Consider the following 26,613-nt stretch of genomic DNA (forward strand, 5'->3'; position numbering starts at 1 on the left):
GACTTGTGTTCATGTCAAATCCAGCTCTCCAACCAAAGCCACTGGGCGGAGACAGACTGCATCGGGACACTCTCTCACACAAGAACATTGCGATAGGTAACTGTTTCACTTAGTTACATACAAAGATAAGCAAAATGAGACATCAAAGAAATGTGTCTCAATTGAAAGAGCAGGGGATCTTTAGAATACTGTCAAAGATACCAACATTCACGATAGAGATGTCCCAGAAGGAAAAGAGAGAGAGAAGAGGGTTAAAAATGTATTTAATGAAATTGTGTCTGAAAACGTCCCAAGCTTGAAGAAGGAAACAGATATCCAGGTATAGGAAGCACAGAGGGTTCCAAACAAGATGAATCTAAATAGACTCATACCAAGATAAATCATAATTAAAGTAGCAAAAGTAAAAGATAAAGAGAGAATTCTAAAGGCAGCAACAGGAAAGCAAAGAATCATATACAGAGGAACCATTTGAGGAGCTCATTCAACCGTGTGGACACTGGTGCTGGCAGGTGCCCCTGTGGATTCTCCCTACAGCTTATTAGCCTCAGGACACAGCCCCACACCCACCCAGTAGCCTACAGGCACCAGTACTGGGACACCTCAGGCCAAGCAGCTAACTAGGCAGGGAAATGGCCCCACCCACAAGCAGACAGGCTGCCTTAAGGCCCCTGAGCCCACGGTCACCCTGGGCACAGCCCTGCTCACCAGAAGCCCAGGACCTGGCCCCACACACCAATGTGCAAGCTCTAGACCTGGGATCCCAGCACCCTCCACTCAGAGGTCCCAGGACTCAGCTAGACCCACCAGTGGGCAGGCCCCTACACCAGGATCCCTGGCCCCCCTCCACCCAGATCTAGACTTGAAACCAGCCTCACCCACCAGCAGGTGGGCATGAGCCACAGAACACCCACAGCCCTACAACCTGAGAACCCAGCCCACCTACCAGCAGGCCAGATCCTGCCCTGGGACCGGCTGGGCCCCAGTCTTGCCCACCAGTGAGCCTCCTCTCCTCAGGACCAGTCTCACCCACCAGTGGGCAGACACCAGTCACAAGACAACTACAACCCCACAGCCTGCAGACCTAGCCCACCCACTAGCAGGCCAGCACCTGCCCTGGGTCTGGCTGGGCCCTGGCCCTGCCCACTAGCAGACCAACACAAGCTTTTAGACACCCTCAACTGTGTAGCCAACTGTGTCAGGAACTGGCTTCACCCACCAGGAGTCTAACACCAGCTCTGGGACCCCTGAGTTCTGCACTCAGATCCCAGGACCCAACTTGGCCTGCCAGTGTGCTGGCTCTAGCCCCAGGTCCTGGCTTCACCCACCAATGGGCAAGCAACTGCTCCAGGGACTCATGGACCCCAACTTCACCCACTAGTGAGTCAGCACTAGCCCTGGGTACCCCTGGGATTCTGAAGTGAGCTGCCTGTGACCCAGCCTTGCCAGCTAGTGGCCAGCAGCCTTCTCACAAGGCAGAGCATGGCAAACAACCAGATCAGGGCCCAAACAAACCTACCAGACCACCCACAGTAGTCAACTCACCACAACAGAAGAATCCACGCAGCCCACACAGGGCACATCCCTAGAGCAGACAGCTGTGGTTATGAGAGGGGTGTGGCTGCCGGGATGCACAGGAATCTCCTATAAGTAGCCCCTGTCCAAGGCTGGGAAATGCAATCAACCTACCAGACACATAGAAATAAAAACAACAAGTTAAGCAAAATGAGGGAACAGAGGAACAAGTTTCAAACAAAAGAACAAAATGCCGGAAGAGGGTCTAAGTGAAGTGGAGACAGGCAATCAATCTACTGGAGAAAGAGCTCAGGGTGATAACCATAAAGATGATCAAAGAACTCAAGAAAAGAATGGATGCACAGAGTGAGAAGATAGAAGCTTTTAACAGAGTTATAAAATACAAGGACAAGAAAACAGATGAAGAACATAATAACAAATAAAAAACTGACCAGAATAATTCAACAGTAGACTAAATGACACAGAGGAAGGGCTCAGCGAGCTGGAAGACAGAGTAGTGGAAATCACTGATGCTGAACAGAAAAGAAATGAGGACAGCTGAAAGAGACCTCCATGAAAACAACATTAATGACACTAACATTTACATTATAGGGGTCCCAGAAACAGAAGAGGGAGAGAAAGGGGCTTAGAATATATTTGAAGACATAATAGCTGGAAATTTCCCTAACCTGGGAAACAACATCCAAGTCCAGGTGAGTCCAAACAGAATTAACCCAAAAAGGAACACACCAAGACACACAGTAATTCAAATGACAAAAATTAAAGGTACAGAATATGAAAAACAGCAAGAGAAAAGCAACAAATAACACACGAGGGAACTCCCATAAGTCCATAAGTAGACCCCTTAGAAGAAAGTCTGTAGGTCAGAAGGGAGTGGCATGATATATTTAAAGTGATAAAAGGGGAAAACCTAGAACCAAGAATATTCTATCCAGCAAGGCTCTCTTTAGATTTGATGGAGAGAAAAACAAAAGCTAAAAGATTTTAGCACCATCAAACCAGGTTTACTAGAAATGTTAAAGAGAATTTCTCAAAACAAAACAAAAAAGAAACAACTACAAACATGAACATTATAAAAGAAAAAAAAAATCTCTTTAGTAAAGGCAAATATACCGTAAGGGTAAGAAACAATCCACACACAAAGCTAGTAGGAAGGTTAAAAGACAAAAGTAGTAAAATCCCCTATATCGACAACAAGCAGTTGAGAGATGCATAACACAATTAGATGTAAACTATGATGTCAAAACAGTATCTGAGAGGGAGGAGAGTACAAATGCAGGATTGTTAAAATGTGTTGGAAATTGAGAGATCAGCAACATAATCATATATAGAGATGCAAACGTATAGACCTATAGATACAGATATATATAGGTAGAGATAGAGATAAATATATTGATATATGTAAACCTTATGTCAATCACAACAAAAAAAGTCTATAACAAATACACACTCACAAAAGAGAAAGGAATCCAAACATAACACTAAAGACAGTCATGAAGCCACAGTAGAAGAGAACAAAGAAGAAGGAACAAAAAAAGAGGTACAAAAAAACCCCAAAACAATAACAAAGTAGCAGTAAGAATGTACATATCAATGATTACTTTAAATATCAGTGGACTCAATGCTCCTATCAAAAGACATGGAGTGGCTGAATGGATGTAAGAACAAGGCCCATATGTAATGCTGCCTACAAGAGATTCAGTTCAAATTTAAAGACACACAGACCAGAAGGTGAGAGGAGGAAAAAGGTATTCCATGCAAAAGGAAATCAAAAGAAAGCCAGGGTAATTTTTCACAGAACTAGAACAAATAATTTTAAAAATCTGTGTAGAATCACAAAAGACCCCAAATAGCTAAAACAATCTTGAGAAAGAAGAACAGAGGTCGAGGAATCATGCGCCCTGACTTCAGACTATACTACAAAGCTACAGTCATCAAAACAGTATGGTACCAGCACAAAAACAGACACATAGATCAATGGAACAGGACAGAAAGTCCAAAAACAAACCCACACACTTATGTTCAATTAATCTATGACAGAGGAGGCAAGAATATACAATTGGGAAAAGAAAGTCTCTTCAATAAGTGGTGCTGGAAAAACTGGACAACTACATGTTAGAAAGTGAAATTAGAGTTAAAGACCTAAATATAAGACTGGAAGCCATAAAACTCCTAGAAGAAAACATGGGCAAAACACTCTTTGACATAAACCATAGCAATATTTTTGGCATCTGTCTCCTACAGCAAAAGAAATAAAAGCAAAAATAAACAAATGGGACCTAATTAAACTTAAAAGCTTTTGCACAGTAAAGGAAACCATGCACAAAATGAAAAGATAACTTACTGAATAGAAGAAAATATTTTCAAATGATATAAACAATAAAGGTTTAACATTTTAAAAAAGTACAAATAGCTCATACAACTCAATATCAAAAAAACAAACAACCTGTAAAAAATGGACAGACCTTAATAGACATATTTCCAAAGAAGACATAAAGATGGACAAGCAGGCACATGAAAAAATGCTCAACATAGCCAATCATCAGTGAAGTGCAAATCAATACCATAATGGGATGTCACCTCACACCTGTCAGAATGACTATCCTCAGAAAGAACACAAATAACAGGAGTTGGCAAGAATGTGGATGAAAGGGAACCGGCGTGCACTCTTGCTGGGAATGTCCAGCCGCTATGAAAAACCTTGGGTTGCTTAGTTTGCAAACGAAGGCACACTTGGTCTTAGCTAGCCCTGGGCGGGCAGTCCCCCCTAGATTATCAACAAGACCTGAGATGTCAAAGCATCATTTACAGAAACTGGAAAACGTGGTTAATTCACACTTTAGTCAAGTCATTAAATCTCAAACAACAGTGAAGTTCCAACAGGTTTATGAGCCTTGGATCTGAAACAGTTTTTCTCCATGCTAGCTGTATTCTGTAACTTGGGGAATTTTTTAAACTGTGGTTTCCTGCTCTCATATTCTTGGCCAATTACATGAGTATCTCTGGACCCTGATCATTTTTGAAGCTTCCCCAATGAGTCTCATGTGATTCAAAGAGAACCACTGGTCTAAGACTGTTTCTCAAAGTCTGAACCAGAATGACCGGCAGCAGCATCATTTGGGAACTTGTTATAAATGCAGAGTTTCAGGCTTAACCATAGACCTGCTAAGTTAAAACTGGGTTGGGCCCAGCCCTGTGTTTGTACAAGCCCTCCAGGTGATTCTGCAGCTGGTTTAAGCTTGAGAACCACTGGTCCAAGGTGAGGATCATCTGTGACTTGAGTGCCGTATCCTCCCATCACATCCCTGCCTCCAACACAGACACTCAGCCTTCTGAGCAAAGGTCCCACAAAGTTCAGCTAATGTGTTTTTATCACCAAGTATTAGTCTGCTGTTCTTACAGACAGAAGAAGTAGGTGCGGCCTGGGGGTTCCCAGGGTCCCCCTGCCACCACAGCCTCCAAATGCTTTGATTTCAACCAGTGTCTTCACAGCAGTCAGAAGACGGCCTGAGCTCAGGCAGGAAACCAGCACGCAGTCACTGCTGTGCTGATGGGGAGCACAGAGGCTCCCAGAGAATGCGGCATCCAGATGCTCCTTGGAAGCCCGGTAGCCTGTCTGCACAGGACAGATGCGCTCAGCACCTGGCTTTGCTGAACCCATGGCTAGCACTTAGGAACTCCAAGTTTCTTCAAGTTGCAAATTTTAATATTCAGAGGGGGCTGAATAAGTGGTAAAACTGTGGGGCTTTGCAAAGAAGTGATTGAAAACAAACTATCAATATAGGAGAAGTTAAGTGAATATGTGGTTTTTTTTTCCTTTTTGGGAAAAATTTATTGCAGAAAATAAGCATAAACAGTGGAAGAAAACACCACTGGGTGACTTTTCTCCAGTGACAAGAGTCTGGCTCTGGGACCATAGTCCTGCATTGTAATCTCAGCTCCTCATTCTACCAGCTGTGAATTTAGGAAAGTTAATTAAATTCTAAACTTCTCTTTTCTCATCTACAAAATGGGATTATGACAGTATCTATCTAATCATTTGTTTTCAGGATTAAAGAAGTTGATGCCAGTAAAGTGCTTGGCATTTTGACCTTCGCTCAATAAAATCCAACTTCCAGTTCTGCTACTAACACGTCATTAATGTTATTAGTAACACAGGGCCCCAGAGTAAACCCCCAAAATATTAGCTGTTCTCATCATCATTATTATTAGGGATGCCGAGCCTCTGCATTAAACTCCCATTGGGGGAAAAGGGCTGTATTGCAAAGCCAGACATGCCAAGGACCCCCTGAGAAAAATATTCTTTCTCAAAATTCAAACAACTTATTTGAATGTCCAACTTACACTGAGCCTCAACTTAGACAGAATAGGATAAGTTACACTGTTGTGAGAAACCTCAAAATCTCAGTGGTTTGACACTGCAGTGGTTTATTTCTTGCTCATGTTTCAGTCAGACTCAAATCACTTGGTATCTGTCCTTCAAATGGTAACTCAGAGACCTGGACAGTTTTCATCTCGAGATATATATTAAAGGACAAGGTTTAGAAGTAACTTAAACATGGTTCTCACCCACTGATCCTAATTCTAGGATAAGTCTTATCTCTCTTTTCAAGATAATTAATTATTCTTTATGTCCGTGACTCCATTTGTCATATAGAATGGATAACATTTCATCAGCCATCATGGTGGTTCTCATCTGAATGTCCTAGTTGGTTTATGTCCCTGCACCAAAACTGAGCCTAAGTGTAAATCTGACATGTATGAATTGAGTGGTACAATCACCTCCTTTATTCTAGATAGTATACTTCCATTAATGCAGCCTAAGGGTTATTTTCTTTTTGTTTGTGTGTGGTTTTTTTTTTTTTTTGGAGGGAAAGGTAAGCAATACTGAACTAATCAACATCAACTAATACTGCCATAGATATATAAGAATTCAGTTCCTTCTTGTCAATGTTTATTCTCCTTTTGTTCTGAACAGGAATCTGCATTATGGAAAAAGTTCACAAGAAGAACATCAGTTGAAGAGATTTCCTTTCTCTCCTTTATCCATCAATATATCGCCTACCCATCCAATGCAGGTGGCTAGCCCTATCATCCAAGTTTTTAAAGGCAAATACTGAGAAAGGTAGATGTCAAGGCTTGACCAGCCCTGTTATTTCTTGGACTGAACCCTCGCATCCACCTTGTTGCAGGTACCACATCTGTGTGACCGTGCTGATCTACTTCCTCCCCCTGCTGGTGATAGGTTATGCATACACCGTAGTGGGAATCACGCTGTGGGCCAGCGAGATCCCTGGGGACTCCTCGGACCGTTACCAGGAGCAAGTCTCTGCCAAGTGCAAGGTGAGCAAAGGGCAGGCAGCACTCGACTCATTCTGGCACAGGTGACAAGCGGGCAAGCATATGAGCCCCAGAGCCTCAAGAGGCCCAGAGGCAGCAGGTACAAAACATCCCTGAATCCTCAGAACAGGAGAAGGGAGGAGAGATCAAGGGGAGGGGATGGGAGGGAACAGCTCTTTCTTGAGGGTCTTTGTAACCTAAGCCTGCCTGTACAGTCATGAGCCATCTTGCTCTCGCCTTAAGTCTAATTGAAAACTGTCAAGTAGTAAAAACAGACACATATTTAACGACAAAAGCATTGAAGAGTTATTTAGTTCTCTTTTATTATTACAGTTTGACAAAATAATACATTCACTTTGTTCAAACATAAGAAAATACTAAAGGAAAGCAAATTATGGAGATGAAGAACAGACCAGGAGTCGCCAGAGTTAGGACTGTGGGGGAAGAACCTGCCTATAAAGGGATAGCATGAGTGAGTTTCTTTGTGATGATGGAGCAGTTCTGTATCCTGATTGTGGTACTTCCCCCCCCCCCGCCACTTATCTCTGCATATGATAAAATTTCATAGAACTATTCACCAAAAAGTTGCATGTAAAAACTGGCAAAATCCAAATAGTCTGCGGCTTAGTTAATAACACCGGACTATAACCAGTTTCCTGATTTTGATCACGTGGCATCATTCTGTAAGATGCTGCGATTGGGAGAAGCTGTGTGATGGGTCCTGGGAACTCCCTGTACTATTTTTGCAACTTCTTGGGAGTCTTAAATTATTTGAAAATTTAAAGTCAAAAAATATGTTGAGTCCATCTTTCCATGAAAAGTTGCCCTCCTTTCTAGTTCCTCCAAATACCCAGTTCCCAAATGTGCATGCACATTCACACACACACACACACACACACACACTGGTAACCATTACTGTTTGTTATTCATCCTTCCAGATATGTAATGAATTTATAAGCCAAATAGATTTTTTTCTTTTTTACACAAATAGTAAATACACACTGTTCTTCCCCTCATTTTTAAATTTAACAATATCACAACCTCTTCAAAAATCAACATAGAAAGAGCTTTGTCATTTTTTTTCTCTTTTGGTATTTATTTGCATACTATTTCATTGTGTAGTTGCTAGATAGTTTTCATTTTTTATTGAAATACAGTTGACTTACAATATTATGTTAGTTTCAGGTATATTACATAATAATTTGACATTTACATACACTGTGAAATGATCACCATAAGAAGTCTAGTAGCCATCTATCCCCGTACAAAGTGATCAAAGTATTACTGACCATATTCCTTATACTGCTTAATACATCCCCATGACTTATTTATTGTATAACTGGCAGTTTGTACCTCTTAATCTCCTTCACCTATTTCATTCACTCACCCATCCCCCTCCTTTCTGGCTACCACCCTTTTGTTCTCTGTATTCCTAAGTCTGCTTGTGCTTTGTTTGTTTCCTTGTTTGTTTCGCCTTTCAGATTCCACATATAAGTGAGATCATGTGGTATTTGACTTTCTCTTAGGATAATACCCTCCAGGTACATCCATGTTGTTCCAAATGACAAGATATCATATTTTATGGCTGGATAATATTCCATTTTATATGTATAACACATCTACTTTATCCATTCCTCTATCAGTGGACACTTAGGTTGTGTCCATATCTTGGCTATTGTAAATAATGCTGCTATAAACAATTGGGTGCATGTATCTTTTCAAATTAGGTTTTCATTTTCTTTGGATAAATACTGAGGAGTGAAATTGCTGGATCATATGGTAGCTCTATTTTCAATTTGTTGAGGAATCTCCATACTGTTTTCCAGAGTGACTGCACCAATTTACGTTCCCAGCAACAGTTTACAAGGGTTCACTTTTTCCACATCCTCACCAACTCTTGTTATTTGTTGTCTTGGTGATATTGCCATTCTGACAGGTGTGAGGTGATATCTTATTTTAGTTTTGATTTGTAGTTCCTTGTTAGTGATGCTGAGCATCTTTACCTGTGCCTTTTGGCCATCTGTATGTCTTCTTTGGAAAAACATCTATGCAGATGGCTGTCCATTTTTTAATGCATTTTTTTTTGATGTTGAGTTTTATGAATTCTTTGTATATTTTGGATATTAATCCCCTATTAAATATATTGTTTGCAAATATCTTCTCCCATTTAGTAGGCTGTCTTTTTGTTTTGTTTATGGTTTCCTTCACTGTGCAAAAGCTTTTCACTTTGATATAGTTCCATTTGTTTATTTCTACTTTTGTTTCCCTTGCCTGAAGAGACATATCCAAAAAAATTACTAACACCGAAGTCAAAAAGAGTGCTTCCTATGTTTTCTTCTAGAAGTTTTATGGTTTCAGGTCTCCCATTTAAGTTTTTAATCCAGTTTGAGTTTATTTTTATATATGATGTGAGAATGTAATCCAGTTAGATTGTTTTGCATGTATCAGTCAACTTTTCTCAACATCATTTGTTGAAGAGGCTGTCTTTTCCCTGTTGTATATTCTTGATTCCTTTGTGAAAGATTAATTGTCCATATGTGTGTGGATTTGTTTGTGGGATCTCTATTCTGTTTTATTGAGCTCTATGTCTCTTTTGTGCCAGTACCATGCTGTTTTGATTACTATAGTTTTTACTATGGTTTTTGAAATCAGGAAATCAGATAGCTTAATACCTCCAGCTTTGTTCTTCTTTCTCAAGGTTGTTATGGCTATTTATTGTCTTTTGTATTTCCATACAAATTTTAGGATTATTTTTTCTAGTTCTGTGCAATTGCCTTTGGTATTTTGATAGACTGCGTTGAATCTATAGATTGCCTTGGGCAGTGTAGTCATTTTAACAATGTCAGTGCTTCCAATCCATGAGCTTGCTGTATCTTGTTTGTGTTTGTGTCCTCTCCAATTTATTTTATCAATGTCTTATAGTTTCCCTTATAGTTACAAGTCTTTTACCTTCTTGGTTAGGTTCATTTCTAGGTATTTTATCCTTTTGGATCCAACTGTAAATGGGATTGTTTTCTTAATTTCTCCTTCTGATAGTTCATTGTTAGTACATAGAAATGTAACTGATTTCTGTATATTAATTTTATATCTTGCCACTTTACTGAACTCATTTATTGGTTCTAATTTTTTTGGTGGTGTCTTCAGGATATTCTATATATAGTATCATGTCATTTGCAAACAGGACAGTTTTACTTCTTCCTTTCTAATTCATATGCCTTTTATTCCTTTTTCTTGTCTGATTGCTTTGGCTAGGCCTTCCAATAATATGTTGAATAAAAGGGAGAGAATGGCAACCTTGTCTTGTTCCTGATCTTAGAAGAAATGTTTTCAGCTTTTCACCATTGAGTTATGATGTTAGCTGTGGGCTTGTCATATATGGCCTTTATATGTTGAAGTATGTTCCCTCTATACCCACTTTGGTGAATATTCTTATCATAAAATGGGTATTGAATTTTGTCAAAAGTTTTTTTTTTCTGCATCTGTGAAGTTGATCATATGATTTTTTATTCTTCAATTTGTTAACATGATATTGACTGATTTACTGATATTGAGCCACCCCTGCATCCCAGGCATAAATTCCACTCAGACATGGTGTCTGATCCTTTTAATATATTGTTGAATTTGGTTTGCTAATGTTTCATTGAGGATTTTTTGCATCTATGTTCATCAGTTATATTGGCCTCTAATTTTATTTTTTGTGGTGTCTTTAATTTGGGTATCAGAGTGATACTGGCTTCATTGAATGAGTTCAGAAGTGTTCCTTCCTCTTCGAATTTTTTGGAATAGTTTGAGAAGGGTAGGTGTTAACTACTCTTCTTTAAATGTTTTGTAGAATTTACCTATGAAGATGTCTGGTCCAGGACTTTTGTTTGTTGGGAGTTTTTGTTTTGTTTTGTTTTGTTTTTATAACTGACTCAATTTTATTACTGATAATTAGTCTGTTTGCATTTTGCACTTCTTCACAATTCAGTCATGGGAGATTGTACTTTTCCAGGTATTGACCTATTTCTTCTAGGTTGTCCATTTTCTTGGCATTTAATTGTATTTAGTAATCTCTTATGATCCTTTGTATTTCTGTTGACATTGAATGTAAATTTTCTTTCATTTCTGATTTTACTTATTAGAGCTCGCTCTTTTTTTGTCTTAATGAGTCTGGCTAGAGATTTATTAATTTTGGTTATCTTTTTTAAAAAACAGATCTTAATTTCTTTCATCTTTTAAATTTTTTTAGCCTCTACTTCATTTATTTCTGCTCTGATCTTTATGATTACTTTCCTTCTACTAACTTTGAGTTTTGTTTGTTCTTCTTTCTCTAGTTCCTTCAGGTATAAGGTTAGGTTGTTTGAGATTTTTCTAGTTTCCTGAGGCAGGTTTGTATAAATCTAAACATCCCTGTTAGAACTGCCTTTGCAGCATCCCATAAATTTTGGATCATTGTGTTTTTATTCTAATTTGTTTCCAGGGTTTTTTAAAATCTTCTCTTTAATTTCTTCAGTGATCCATTCGTTGTTTAGTAGCATATTGTTTAACCTTCATGTGTTTGTGTTTTTTGCAGTTTTTTTTCTCCTTGTAATTGATTTCTAGTCTCATAGCATAGTGGTTGGCAAAGACGCTTAATATGATTTCAGTCTTTTTAACTTTACTGAGGCTTGTTTTGTGGCCTAGCATGTGATCTATCCTGGAGAGTGTTCCATGTGTACTTGAAAAGAATGCGTATTCTGCCTCTTTTAAATAGAATGTTCTCCCTCTCTCTCTCTCTCTCTCTGTCTGTCTCTCCCTCTCTCAATTTATAAATATGTCTAATGTGTCACTTAAGGTCAATTTTACTTACTAAGTTTCTGCCTAGATGATTTTCCCATTGATTTAATTTAGGTTGTTTAAGTTTCCTATTATTGTGTTACTGTCGATTTCTCCTTTATGTTTGTTAATATTTGCTATAGATATTTAGGTGCTCCTATATTGGGTACCTATAAATTTACAAATGTTATCACTTCTTCTTTGATTGAGTCCTTGATCTTTATGTAATGTCCTTCTTTGTCTCTTGTCATAGTCTTGTTTAAAGTCTATCTTGTCTGGTATAAGTATTGCTACCCCAGCTTTATCTTCATTTCCATTTGCATGGAATAAGTTTTTCCTTTACTTTGCTTTCAGTCTGTGTATCTTTAAATCTGAAGTAAGTCTCTTGTAGCCACCATATAAATGGGTCTTATTTTTGTATCCGTTCTTCCATTCTATGTCTATTTATTGAAGCACTTAGTCTATTAAAATTCGAAGTTATTATTGATAGGTATGTACTTACTGCCATTTTTAATGTTTTCTAGTTGTTTTTATAGTTTTGTTGTTGTTGTTCCTTTCTTCTGTTTTTGCTCTCTTCCCTTGTGAGTTAATGTTTGCCTTTAAAGTTATATTTGGATTCCTTTCTCTTTTTTCATGTATATCGATTATAGATTTTTGGTTCATAGTTACCATGAGACTTATATATAGCAACCTATATATACATACATATGTGATTATTTTAAGTTGGTGACCATTTAAGTCTGAACGTATTCTAACTGTCCTTCACTTTTATTCTCCCTTCATTTTTAATGTTTTTGACATCATATTTTATATCTTTTCATTTTGTATATCCCTTAACTATTATTGTGGATATAGATGATTTTTTTATTTTTGTCTTTTAAGCTCCCTACTAGCTTTATAAGTGGTTGACCTGCTACTTTTGTTGCATGTTTGCCTTAACCGATGAGATTTTTTTCTCTCATGTTTTCCATATTTCTGGTTGTGGTCTTTTCTTTTCCACTTAGAGAAGTTCCTTTAACATTCTGTTAGGCCATTTTAGTGGTGTTGAATTCTTTTAGCTGTTACTTGTCTTAAAATTTTTATCTCACCTTCAAATCCGAATGATAGCCTTACCAAATAGAGTATTCTTGGCTGTCTGTTTTATTCTTTCATCACTTTGAATATACGGTGTCACTCCTTTCTGGCCTGCAAAGTTACTGCTGAAAAGTCAGCTGACAGTCTTATGGGAGTTCCTGTGTATGTAACTATTTGCTTTTCTCCTGCTGCTCTTAATATTCTCTCTGATTTTTAATATATGCCATTTTAGTATAATGTGTCTTGATATAAACTACATTGGGTTCATCTTGATTGGGACTCTTTGTACTTCTTGGATCTGGATGTCTCTTTCCTTTCTCAGGTTAGAGAACATTTCTGCTGTCATCCCTGCAGATAAATTATTTGCCCTTTCCCCTCTCTTCTCTCTCTGGGACTCCTATAAGGCAAATATTAATACATTTTTGATTGGTTGTCCCAGAGGTCTCTTAAGCTATGCTCATTTTTTATTTTTTTTCTTTTTTCTTTAGCTTTGATGTCTTCCAGTTTGCTCATCCATTCCTCTGTATCATCTAATCTATTGTTGTTTCCTTCTAGTGTATTTTTTATTTCAGTTATTGTATTCTTCAGCTCTGTTTGGTCCTTCTTTATATTTTCGAACTCTTTGTTTAAATTCTCATTATGTTCATCCATTCTTCTCTTGAGTTCATTGACCACCTTTAAGCTCTTGAACTCTTTTTCGACTAGACTGTTTACCTCCACCTCATTTAGCTCTTTTTCTGAGGTTTTTGTCTTGTTCCCTGTTTAGAACACATTACTCTGTCTCCTCACATTGTGTATGCTTATTTCTCTCTACTTATTTATATGCATTAGGTAAGTTGTTTACATGTGCTGATCTTGGAGAAGTGGCCTATGTTGGAGCTGCCCTATAGGGCCCAGTAGCACATTCCCCTCTAACCAGCAGAGCTATATACTCTAGGGGTGCCTCCTATGTGTGCTGTGTGGGTCCTTCTGTTGTGGTGGGGCTGACTACTGCGGTAGATGAGGTTAGCTCCAGCCCAGTTCACTCCCAAGCCCTGCCTTGTTTGGTGGCTGCTGGCCCACTGATTGGTGGAGTTGAGCCCCTGCCTATATAGTTGCAAGGTACAAGGGCCCTGAGGCTGGTGCCAACCCACTGATGCACAGGTCCAGGTCCTGGGGCAGCTGACTATGGGTCCATGGGGGGGTCTCAAGCTGGTGCCAGCCAGCTGCTGGGTGGGTAAACTCCCAGAGCTAATAGGCTAGAAGAAGGACTCTAAACTGGCATTTGCCAAAACCAGTGTCCTCGTGGTAGAATGAGCTCCCCAAAAATGGCTGCCACCAGCATCTATGTCCCCAGGGGTGGTCCCAGTTCCCTCCTGCCTCTCTGGGAGGTTCTTCAAGGTCAGCAGTGGGTCTGATCCAGGCTTCTTTAAATCATTGCCTCTGTGCTGGGACTTAGAGCATGTGATACTTTTTTATGCACTCTTTTAAGAGCAGAATCTCCATTTCCTACAGCCCTCTGGCTTTCCAGTATGCAAACCCTGCTGGACTTCAAAGCTAGAAAGTCTTAAGTTTTATCTTCCTAGTGCAGGACCTCCTAGCTGAGGAACCCAATGTGGGGCTCAGACCTCTTGCTCCTTGGAAAGGACCTCTGTAATTGTGATTATCCTTCCATTTGTGGGTCACCTCTCCAGGGCTGTGGGTCTTCAATATTACTGCATCTCTGCCCCTCCCACCCATCTCATTATGGTTCCTTCTTTATATCTTTAGTTGTGGAAAGTCTTTCTGCTAATCTTTAGGTCATTCTCATAGATAGTCGTTCTGTGAATAGTTGTAATTTTGGTGTGCTCTCGGGAGGAGGTGAGCTCAGAGTCTTCCTACTCCGCTATCTTGGCCAGACCTCTTCTAGGCAGTTTTTCTCTGAAGATTTCTTGGGGATAAAAAGGAATGGGTTACATCACCTATTACTCATAAAAACTTTTAATGATTATTCCCTTCAAACATTTGACCCCCTTGCTGCTGCTGTCCAAATCCCATCCCTTCTCTTCCCTCCCCTTGAATCTTCAAGCTTAGCAGCCTGCTCTGGCTCATTGCTCCTTTCCTTCTGCTATGTTCTCCCCCTTCCTGGGCCTCTTCCTCCTGAACACCCATTCCTCTTCATTCATCAGTCTGGTCTCCCTTGGCTTCTCCAGTTATTGCCCAGAAGGATGATATAATATGGTGGTTCTCAAACATGAAGTCTGGGATGGGGTCCAAGAATTTGCCTTTCTGACAAGTTCTCAAGTGATGGTTATGTTGCTGGTCCTGGGGCCACCCTTTGAGAACCACTGACATAACCAAATTCCTTTGGTATGGCATATAAATGGCCCTTCCTCCATGTTGAAAGATGTTATTATAGTTTCCACTCTATATGACATGTGCACAGTAAGGAGGCAGAGAAAGAGAGAAAATAACCATGAGAAAAGGAGGGTGTGCTAGTGGTCTCACCTGTCTCACTCTCTTGCCAGGTGGTTAAGATGATGATTGTCGTTGTATGCACTTTTGCCATCTGCTGGCTGCCCTTCCACGTCTTCTTCCTCCTGCCCTACATCAAACCTGATCTCTACCTGGAGAAGTTTATTCAGCAAGTCTACCTGGCCATCATGTGGCTGGCCATGAGCTCTACCATGTACAACCCCATCATCTACTGCTGCCTCAATGACAGGTAAGAATCCCATCCCCAGTTCTCTCTCCAAGGAAGAGAAGACCATTTGTCTATATCACCCCCACCCCAAGCAGGTAAACTAAATGAGCAAAGCTGGCTGTGAGACAAGAGGGAATGGTAGAGGCTGCAGAAAACTAAACTAATCATCACCTGTTCAGTCCCTGCTGATTATCACCATGCAGGAGCATGAGCCCCAAGGAGACTTTTTTTTTCTTTTCCAAAGGAAGCAAAATCTGTATTTTTGTGTGAAATCCTCTGGCTTTTAAACACTGGTTACTAAGTCAATGGTGGAAGGTAGGGGGCAGAGGCAAATAAAAAAAACCTCTGTGATTGATGCATAAAAAGCAGGTTGCAGGCTGGGTCAAGTTCATGAATTTCCTCAGCCTGCTCTATGGATTCCATGCACAGAAGGCTGCGCAAACAGACAGGGAGAGACAGAAAGTCAGAGAGAGATAGAGTCAGAGAGAGACAGAAAGAAAGAATACAAGAGAGAAAGAGAGAGAGCAAGTTTGATGTCATTAGAATATTATCCACCACAGGGCATCTTTTCCTTTCTCTGGTCTCTCACTGTCCTCTTCCCATCCCATCATGTAATCTGGGCACCTTTGTCCAGTTTATTCCATCATGTCCTGCAGGACAAGATAAGCAAAAGGAAGTCAGGGCCTCAAAGGTTTGATTCTGCCTTTACTTGGCCACAGGGGTCAGGAAAGCCTTCCCCAAAGTGGAAGCCAACCTCAGACAAGTAAGAAAAGGGAGAAGCCATGAGGAATAGTGGTCAGCAATAATTCACCACAGTGTGCAGAGTCCCCAAGAGGGAGCTGAGATTCCGTGGTGGCAGCTCTGTCCTACATAGCACCACTCCAGCCTCTGTGTGAAAAGGAGGCAGAAGGCAGGGAGAGGGATAAAATGCTTGTCACATTTACAGCCAGCAGTCTTCAGCCTATAAAGTGCCTTCTGTGAATGAGGCACTCAGGTGCTGTAAATCTGGGGACTGATATTCTCTGGGACTTGTCCAAATGGTCTTTGTTAGTCTCGCTCACAGATTCGTCTTTCTTCTAAGAACCTCACAACCTACCTAAACATTTCTGGGTTAAATCTCACAGCATGCCTTTAAGCAAAGGCTAAATCTCTGTTTAAAAAAACAAGGGAAGTGAGGCACACTGAAGGGACGTGATTGGCAGAAAGTCAGTGGGCCACTTGAAGAAAAGGACTGTCTTGACACAGCGTTGTGTGCACACTAAACACTTGGTGAATGTTTTTACTGATGTTGAATTGACCCAAAATCAGCTGACCCCAAACCAGTGAAGGCAGCATATTTCAACCACTGCCCTCAGTATGGACATGCATTTCATGTGATCCTGGGTTCTAGTCCTGGAGTTGACCTTGATGACTGACCTTTAAATCTTGTTGCCCTTGGCACCTCCAGCTGTCAATTAATTTAAAAAATAATCACACAGAGTCATGTTTGGCTATGACCATGTGTTACAGAGTTACTGCAGTGATGAGAAAGCCCTCCAAAAGTGGGCCATCCCCAAGGGTTACCTCTCCATCCTCTCTCTCTCCCCAGGTTCCGTCAGGGCTTCAAGCACGCCTTCCGATGCTGCCCTTTTATCAGTGCTGGTGACTATGAGGGGCTTGAAATGAAATCCACTCGGTACCTCCAGACCCAGGGCAGCGTGTACAAAGTCAGCCGCCTGGAGACCACTGTCTCCACCGTGGTGGGGGCCCATGAGGAAGAGCTGGAGGAAGGCCCCAAGGCCATGCCCTCATCCCTGGACCAGACCTCCAATGGCTCCTCTCGCAGCGACTCCAAGACCATGACAGAGAGCTTCAGCTTCTACTCCAACACGCTCTCCTAGATCACAGGGCCATCAGTAGCTTGACCACCACTTCTTTGTCATGCATGAATAAATCCTCAATATAGAAACCATAGGAAACATCCTTGGGGCCTGTGAAAGGGTCAGAATAGTTTAGGGAAAACATTCCATCCTGGAGTCAAAAGCCTGGATTCTTCCATGTCTTTGTCACCCAGAAGCCGTGTGACCTGAAACAAATCATCAAACTTCTCTGAGCCTGTAACATGGGAAGGTTAGACTTGATTTTCTCTACAGTCCATTTCATGATCCTAGAATTAACTTGAATTGCATGTGGGTGCTCATTTCAAGGTGCATCTTGCAGTGAAGCAACAGATCCAAGGGATCTGTTTGCCTGGAGCCCTGTCCTGCATCAATAAATTTGTTCTCAGTCTTGCTTAGATTATCTTCCTTTAGCTGATGGCTCACACTGGCTCAGTCTCTGCTTGATAAAGTGAACAAAAGGAGGAACCACATAAGATATGAATGAAAGATTGAACCCTGTCTTCTAAGCACCCATGAAAAGAAGGCATACTTCTGCCCCTTCCTGGCATCTCAAAATCTCAGTGCGTCATGGGACTGAGAGCCTCAAGGTCATCTGCACTATGTCCCCAGCGAGTGTCTTGGGCAATCAGTGCAGCTAGAATATGTCTACTGATACTAGCTAATGTCTGTTGTGGACCCAGAGTGAGAGCTGTGCCGTACTTACCTATCTGAGCCTCTTTCCTTATTTGTAAAACTATGAGGCTGAATTCTACTATCAAGGTGTTCCTTGGAATTTCAGCATTCAGTGGTTCAATGATTTTATGAGTTTTTTGTGTATTTCACCAAAAATTGGTAGTCACAGAAAGAATAGGAGCAAGTTTACCAATTTAACATCCAGCAACTAGAGATGTGGCGACTGCCAAGACCATGTGTCAATATCCATACATGACATTCTCTGATTTATCCTAAAACCATGAGTACTTTCCTTCTCCTGGAAGATTTTGGTCTATGACAGAGCAGAGGACTTCACGTCAAAGCCTGCATCTCCTCATCAGGCTTTAGCAGGCTGAGACTCAGAGATGGAGAATGGCATCAGGGAAGACAGATGTGGGCTCTCTGCTCTGACCTTTGGGGTGTCTTAGGGCAGGGGCACTAATCAAGTTTTGGCTTTATACTAACACAAGGCATACAATACACTCAGATGCCGAATGACTGAGGAGGCTGCACCCTGCAACAACAATTGTGGGAAGAGGCCACCTTGCATCTTCCCTTTAGACTCTCTGAATCTCCCCTTCCTGCCCCCTGGCTTTGCTGGTTCCCTGTCTATAAGAGGTGGGATGATTGATCAACCCTATGGAACAGTCAGTTGACCAAGAGTCCTGAACTTAAAGCTTCATGTCCTAACACAGTTTTGGGTTTTCCAGCAGGTAGGCATGCAGTTTCTTTTTGTCTTCCAGATCTGCACTTTGTCCATTCGTGGCTAAAAGCAGAAACTTCATGTAACTACCATGAATGCCTTCCTCATTATTTGAAGAATGTAGGCATATGTTCTGCATCCATCATTTTGAGGGAACAATGCTGGGAATAGACTTTACAGCCTTTACCAGCCATGCTGGCTCTAACCCTACAGGCATTGGCAAACCAGGAGGAATTTGTATAGCAACAGTCTAAGCCAGAAAGACTTGACAGCCATATTCTCCAAAGCAGCATGAGAAGGATTAAATGAAGTAAAGCCATCTCAATGTAAATATGTGATTAGAACACATAAATTTGGGGCAACAAAAGTCAGTGCCCAAAGTGTTAGTCATACTTCTGATAAAGAATCATGCCATATATGGATTATTCACTTCAGAGGGATTTAAGAACCAGCGTGATTATGAGAGGTACCCAAGAAGAAAGTGTTAAGGGATAGGGGACATCCTCTCCGTGGAAGAGGTTAGAGTTGAATTCAACAGGGATTATTAAGCACTTGCTCTAGACCTGACCTTGAGCTGGGGACACATGGCTTCTTCTGCTCTTGAGAAGCCTACCAGATAAGCCATTGCTAACCCCCCAGTCTTAGTGGGTCTAGGCTACCCAGCAGGCATGGAGGCAGCTGGGAAGCAGATTCTCCATAGGATTCTAAAGACTCACATTGAACAGAGGTAATCAAGCCAAAGGCAACGACCTTAAGATAGGCTTTTGCAACAAGAGCTCGCTGAGATAATTCCAAAGGGAACCACCGGTCAGTCCAGGGGACCTGAAGGGATGTGGTTAGACAGCATCATCACTGACATAATAAGACCGAGTGGGTCGGTTTCAAATCTGGTGGAACGTTTCCTCTGAGAGAGCCCAGCAAGCCTTCCTCTGACCCACTCTCCAACCACCACTTAACTTAAAAAATCGTTGTTACCTCCCATGGGTGAGAAACACCAAGATGTGCACTGTACATGGGTCTCATTCTTATAGAAATGCGTCACTCAGTGTTTATCCTTGATGTACTAATCAGTAGTAGTCAAATGTAAGGCATCATGGGGCCATCTTTGTTATGTTATTTATAAAATGTGGGATTTAGTTGCTGACAATGTGCTATTTATATTGTGCCAATCCCTCCTCATTCTTTCTCAGAGGGAAGCGGAGGTACGTCATGGACTCCCAGTAGGGCTGTAGTAACTGAGGGGTGGGGAGGGAGACCTATGTGGGAGGAACTACGGGACAGGGGTCCTTGTCCTCCTCACCTCCCACTGGAATGCTAAGACAGTCCGGAATGCCCTTTCTCTTGGAAGGACTGAATGGAACGCTGGGAAAAGAGGGTTTGGGAGCTGACCTTATTGACCTGGATTTCAAGAAGAATCATTTAAATAGAGAGGAGTAGTCCCTAAAGTTTTTGTGTTTTCCATCCTGGGATCCTGGAAAGAATCTTCATACAGAAATAAAGTATGTTTTTGACCACTTGATGCCTCTGTCTCATCTCCAGGGAATCTAAGCACCCTACAAGAGGCTGAATGAGGGTGGTACTATGAACCCTAAAAAACTGCATGGACAGAAGAATGGAACCCAACACCCAGCAAACTCCTAACCCTGTGACAAAATGGGTTGGCAAGATGTGGAGGCTGTTTTCAGCTGGGGATCTGTGAAAGTAAAATGGGATTGTGTGAAGTGGCCAACAATGTTACCTATGAGCAGAGCTGTCTCCGTTCAGAATCCTCTCAGAAGCAGACAGCAGGAGACCTATTGGGGGAACACTTGGGAAAGATAAAGGGTAAAGAAGGTAGGCAGAGGAGGCCTTGAGCCCCCTGTGCAGATCTGACACCCGGGCAGAAAGGGGGAGGGGAAGATTGAGCAAGAGGAGCCTCTGTCTGCAGTGCAGGAAGTCTCAGTTGACCCACCAGTGTGCAAAGGGTCCCAGAGAAAAACCCTGCACTGGCAGAAACAGCCAGGGCTGGTACCCCCAGCATGCTGGGTCACTGCCTGGGAGCTCTCTGGGGAAACAGTGGTCTGCACTTGAACTGTGATGGGTCCTAAATGCTCTGCAGCTGGAGGCAGGCAGCTGGTTGCTCACCCATCACCAGATCTCTCTTGAAGGGAAATCTGTGCCATGACTTCCACAACTGCCACCAGAGCTTTGGTCCTGTCCCCTGTGTTTGAAAGCACATTTCAGGAAACCCTTGGCAGTATTAGAAACTTCAGTGGTTAATCTCTGTGAGCCCTGGAAACCTGTAAGAAAGCCCAGGAAGTAGAGGCCAACATGTACCACCTCACCCCTCATGCATGTGCCCTCAAAAGAGTGATGAGCAGCTGTTAACAGACTTGCAATGACACATATTGTAAAAGCTTTGAAAGAGGGAATTTTGAGAAGAATCTAGACAGCTACCCAACACAGTTTCAGAAACAAACAGTAAAGATTTTTTTGTTTAAAGCATCTTAAACTGAGGTGCCTGGATAAGCGTCAAGGAATACACAAATTCCCTTTAAGTTCCCCACAAACATACGTAGAACAGTGTATGTGTGTGTGTGTGTGTGCGTGTGTGTGTAATAAAGGGTATAAAGCCTGAATCTTCTCAGAAGAAACATTCATCCTCTGCTCTCCAGAGAAGGAGAGAAAATAAATTGTTTATAGAAAAGGGCCTCTTCATGCACATCTTTCATGGAAGAGTAATCACACTCCTTAATCAAGAATTTGGTGTGTTTACTGCCACGAACATCTTTAAGGACATTCTACAGCTTTAACTCATCTGGGTGTCTGAGGTGAATTATGATTTTGTTCCAAAGCTGTTTCAAGTTTCCCAGCAGCCACTCTGCTCCTCCTGGGGCTCATCTACCTCTCACTGAGCTCTGAAGGCCTAATGTTTTCTTCAGTGGCAGTGCACAGGCAATCACTCACAGAAAATGTTTTCCCATCCCAATCACTTATTTCCAAAACCTCCCAAGTTTTCTCATATCTGATGGGCATCCTTGCTTTTTTAGGTTGTGAAGTTCCAAATTCTTTAGCCCTCTTTCAATGTTTGATTTTTTTTTTCAATTGAGTTTATTGTTGATTTTAAATCCTCCCAAATCAAAAGCCGGTCCCTCAGTAACCCCAGTGGAATCTGGCCACCACCACCTTTACCCCCGCCTCCCTCAGGGTTCTGTCTCAGGGCCACAGGACTGCTCTCTGCTGCCCTCTGGAGGATCCTCTTTATAAAAATGCACACACAGGTCAAGGATTCAAATGAATAATGTACCCAACACTACAGCCAAATGCACTCTGCCAGCATCTGGGGATGTCACTTTGAAGTTTCCCAGAGCCAATGCCATGAGCATGACTTTCCTATGCCTGGGTGTTGTCTGGGTTATGGATTTGAAGAAGGAAAGACACACACATTAGAATATGTAGGACAGGAAGTGGGGACTTATACATACAATCACTTTTGTTTCTGTTCCCACCAGGAGAACTTCCAATCTGATTTTGAGAGCTGATCATGGGGCTCCACCACGGACTCCTCATGTCATTATCCTTTCAGATCGCACATTTCTAACCATTCTGCCAACTCCCAGATGCCTCTGGGTTGACCCTAATGTTCCAGTGGGCTTTGTCATAATGGTGGAGTGGAGACCAGTGGAGACCTATGCCTTCTATTGGGGGAAAAGCAGAGTAGGGGACATGGCATCCCAGAAGCCCACTCAGAGATGCCATGCAAGAACCTCTCTTTAAAAAAATAACAAGCTTCTCTGCTTTTTGTGCTGCTGCTGATGCCAAATTGTGGCAGGGAAGGCTCAGTTTTGTCCATCATAACACCTGTGAGGCAGGAGGCATTTGTTTTGTGTTGCATACATTAGATTTAGCAGGGTCACATCCGGCTCTAATCTACATTGGCTTTGGATTTGGAACTGGATGCTATGTCTCAGAACCATCAAACCTCACCAGCTTCTTAAACTTACTAGATGATTGTCATGGATTTTTTGTAGATTTCCAGTGCAGAATTCAGTCCCTATGTCCCATAAGAGACAGAGTATAAATGCTCAAAAGGGTGAGTAGAGTAGGTGAAAGAGGGAAAACTTGGGTCTGTGTTCTGGGAGACCTCTCTTACTGTACTGGACTCAGGGTCCCATGGCCTAAATGAGATATAATTATGTTGCCTAATTTTTCAGAGAGAAGACAACATTGAGGTTATACATCAGCAAGCAGTGAACTCAGAATCCATTCCCCAGCTATTATCAAGACAAGATGATTTCCCATTTGGTCCCCAAGAAGTTGAGACCTCTTTGGTCCTAGGTGTTCATGTTGTCTGGATTGCATCTATACACAAAATGCGGTGAAAAAAGGCACACAAATATATCCCCAAGGTCTTTGTGTTCCAGAAAAGTCTGAAGCCCTAAAAAGAGGAACAAGAGAAGAATTGCTTAGAAGGAAACTATAATGTCAATAATGTTATTAAAATATTAATTATAATAACAACTTACATTCTAAATATCTTGTACTAAGCACTTTATGTACATTTATCATGTTTAACCTTCACATGTTGTGAAATCAATGTTATTATTGCCATTAATTTAATATGAGAACAACGGGACATAGACAGTAATTTGTTTGAGATCCCACTGTGAGAACTGAATCTCAGAGCTGCCTGATCCCAAAGCCCAATGTCTTAAGCAAGACCCTCTGCTGTTTCCTTTATTCATTATATTCCTAGGTCTCTACTCTATTCTTAAAAGGGGTTAGAGCCTAGCCTGGAATGCCCATCCCAAACATGTTGCCAAAATGCTAATTTAATAGGTGGTCTTTCCAGGAGCAGCAAATTTCCATAACCCCATTACACCATCAGAAAAATGTTTCAAAGGCTAAATTATACTCATAGTCTCTGTAGTTGTCGCTATAATTAGGTGAGATATACGAGCAAGTTGTAACTATGATTAGAAGAGGCTTATCAAGGATTTCCAGTGGTAAAGGTGAGGATATAGCCCAAGTGGTAGAGTGCATGCTTAGCATGCACAGGGTCCTGGGTTCAATCCCCAGTATCTCCTCCAAAAGTAAATAAATAAATAGACTTATTACTTCCCTCTCCCTGACAAAATTAAATTAATTAAATAAAAATAAATAAGTAAAAAAAATTTTTAAGGATCTCCCATTGTAATTAATCTTGGCACATTAAGCTTTGAGTGCACAGAATTCCCTAGATATACATCTCTCTGGGGGATAAAGTCTTCTTTTAGAAAGAGAAATAGCTTATGTCACTGAGAAGGATAATATCTTACATTTACAACTAGCAACTTAAGCATCCATGTCCTGTCCACAAGGCCAGACTCATCTAGATATTGGAGGCAGGGGTGGGATTACTGGATTGCTCATGAAATTGGTGCACAAGGTGAGGGAGTCCTGGGGCCAGGTTGACCTGAACATTGTCCACACAACTGCTAAGTCATGAAAGAAAGGTGAGTTTAGTACCCAAGAGAAGGAACTAAGAAGCTGAAAACTGGTAAGACAAACTCAATGGCTTCAAATCCTAATGGGCATAAAAATCACATAGGGGGTTTATCAATGCCTGGATTCTTAGCCCCATCACCAGAGATCCTGACTTAGTAGATCTGAATTTTAACAAGCATGCTAGTCATTATGATGTGAATGGCCCATGGAACCACTGGAATAGACAACTAAATAGAAAACAGTGTGGAAGAAAAATGTCGCCTGTCATATCAGTTAACAAAGGATGTTGCAACCATCCATCAGCCACTGCAGCCATTTGGTGATTTAGGTGAGAGGCTGGCCTAACATCTTTGCCTCCAACCAACATTCCAGCCATGTTTATATATGTACAAAATATATACTTACACATACTTACTTAATTGGGAATTAAAAAATAAATCTCACCCTGAAAATGGCCAATATGGAGCTTTTTTATTGCACACATAGTCAACTAAGAGAAAGCCAACTTGATAAAACATCTTTTCAGAATTCTGACCTTAAAGAAACAAAAGCTCTTCTTGGGGGAACTGGCATTTCTCTTCTTGTGTCTTGGAGATGTAACTGTTCCACCTGGTCTTCTTTGGTGGGGTGTGTATGTGTGTTTGTGTTGAGAAATTGGCCTCTGTTATCCAGAAGGTAAACATGTGGTGTACATTTGGAAGCCATTTGGCAACCAGTAAAATAGACTGAGATCCTGAAAAGCCTTTTTGTCTCACTGGGTCAACTCTCAGGGGCTTTTTGCCATCTTGACCTTCATTGAATCAGCCTATACAATGAAGATCTTTACTTTCTTAGACTATTTTTGGGTGTAAAGTTTCTAGATCATGTTTAAACAGCATTTTTCACACTCCCCTGTGGGGATGCCTCTTGCATCTTTTTGGTCTGAGTCACTACTAAGATATATCTCACAATGGCCAGATGATGGATCCTTCAAGTTGGAGAAACATCTAAATTGGTAAATTTTTAGAGAACTCTCATAAACAGCTATTTTATTGGTACCTATGGAAAAATAAAATAAACTAGAAGGTGGGAAAAGATATATATATAAAATGATTAACCTAAGAACTCCTTTAATTTAAGAAAAACAAAAAAACAAAAAAAAATCGATTTGGAAAACCTTATTTGTGGTTTCTGCTTCCCTTCAGTGGGTCTTATAAATTTACAAATGCTAATAAAAACATTAGGATAATTAATGTTAATTAAGTTGATTAATGGGGAATTAAGAGAAAAACTAAAAAGAGAATCTAGAGACTTCTTCACAAGGTAGAAATTTTAAAGGGACTTATCTCAAATGGACAAAAAATCTTTAGATGCTTGTTTAAAAATGGGGTCCAAAAAAATGGATGTTAATGGGATTTAAACAAACATTTTGATACAACACTAACTAAGGTTGAATTGGCCAAAGGGAACCCCCTATTGGTCCACAACATTAAATGGCCTAAAAAGAAGTCCATTCTATTTATCCTAATTAATATATATATGGAGAGAGAGAGAGATTTAAAAGGCAGAAAAAATTGCACTGAGATATCTGACCAACAATTGCTTGGGCCAATTAATTAATTAAAAAATATTTTAAAAAAGGGTCTGAGTCCCTTGACTCAACCCATCACTGGGGAACCCAAAGTCTTTTATACAAAAACAGATAAAATTGGTCTGGATAAAAAGAAAGGTTTCTGGGAGGAGATCAAGATGGAAGAACAGAAGGACACAGAGCTCACCTCTCATAAATACATCAAAAAATACATCTACATGTGGACCAGTTCTCACAGCATACTTACTGAATGCTGGTAGAAGATCTCATGCAACCAATGTTGCAAGAAAGATAATCACATAATCAGATAGGATGAAAGAAAAAAAAAGGAGTTGTGTTGGGACCTGCACCCTGGGAGGAAACTGTGAAAGAGGAAAGGTTCCTGTATCCTGAGAACCCCCTTCACTGTCTGGGAAATCAGCCAGGACAGACAGAAAGCTTTAGAGGCTCAGAGAAAAGCGCAGCAGCCAGATTGCAGCCGTCAGAATGAAGAGAGACCAGCACAGCCATTCCTGGCCACCTCCCTGCACTCCTCAAACCAAGATGGTCATATGCTGGTGCACATAGGACTGGGAGCTAAAACTTGAGCTTCAGAAGACAGACCTGAGTTAGAGGACTAGAGTTGGCTGCACAGAAACAGCCAAAAGGGGCTGGAGTGTGGGTCAAACCATAACTGGGGGCATGCACAAGACTGAGCCTGGGTTCACCATAGAAGCCCCATTGTTAGCCCCATTATTAACTCATGTGAGAAGGAAGAGGGTGGGACCCCTCAATAGTGGCCTCACTCTAGGCTTGCTCACAGCAGGCACAGCTCCTTCTCTATGAGATCTGGGAACATGCAAGCACTTGCAGTTTGCCCACATGCAGAGGCAGTGGAATCTGATCCAATCCTCAA

At 41.2% G+C, this 26,613-nt stretch overlaps 1 protein-coding gene across 1 annotated transcript in view; it reads left to right on the top strand.

Moving 5' to 3' along the window:
* LOC102526173 (substance-P receptor) overlaps positions 1-17,532 on the top strand; it is a 161,352-nt gene extending 143,820 nt beyond the window's left edge. The window contains exons 3-5 of the mRNA XM_072937553.1: positions 6,726-6,876; positions 15,231-15,427; positions 16,995-17,532. Coding sequence (XP_072793654.1) covers positions 6,726-6,876; positions 15,231-15,427; positions 16,995-17,286 — 640 coding nt within the window. The 3' untranslated portion in view covers positions 17,287-17,532. The remainder of the gene's footprint in view (positions 1-6,725; positions 6,877-15,230; positions 15,428-16,994) is intronic.
* The last annotated feature ends 9,081 nt before the right edge of the window (positions 17,533-26,613 follow it).

Source organism: Vicugna pacos, chromosome 15, assembly GCF_048564905.1.
Source record: "Vicugna pacos chromosome 15, VicPac4, whole genome shotgun sequence".
Lineage (NCBI taxonomy): Eukaryota > Metazoa > Chordata > Mammalia > Artiodactyla > Camelidae > Vicugna > Vicugna pacos.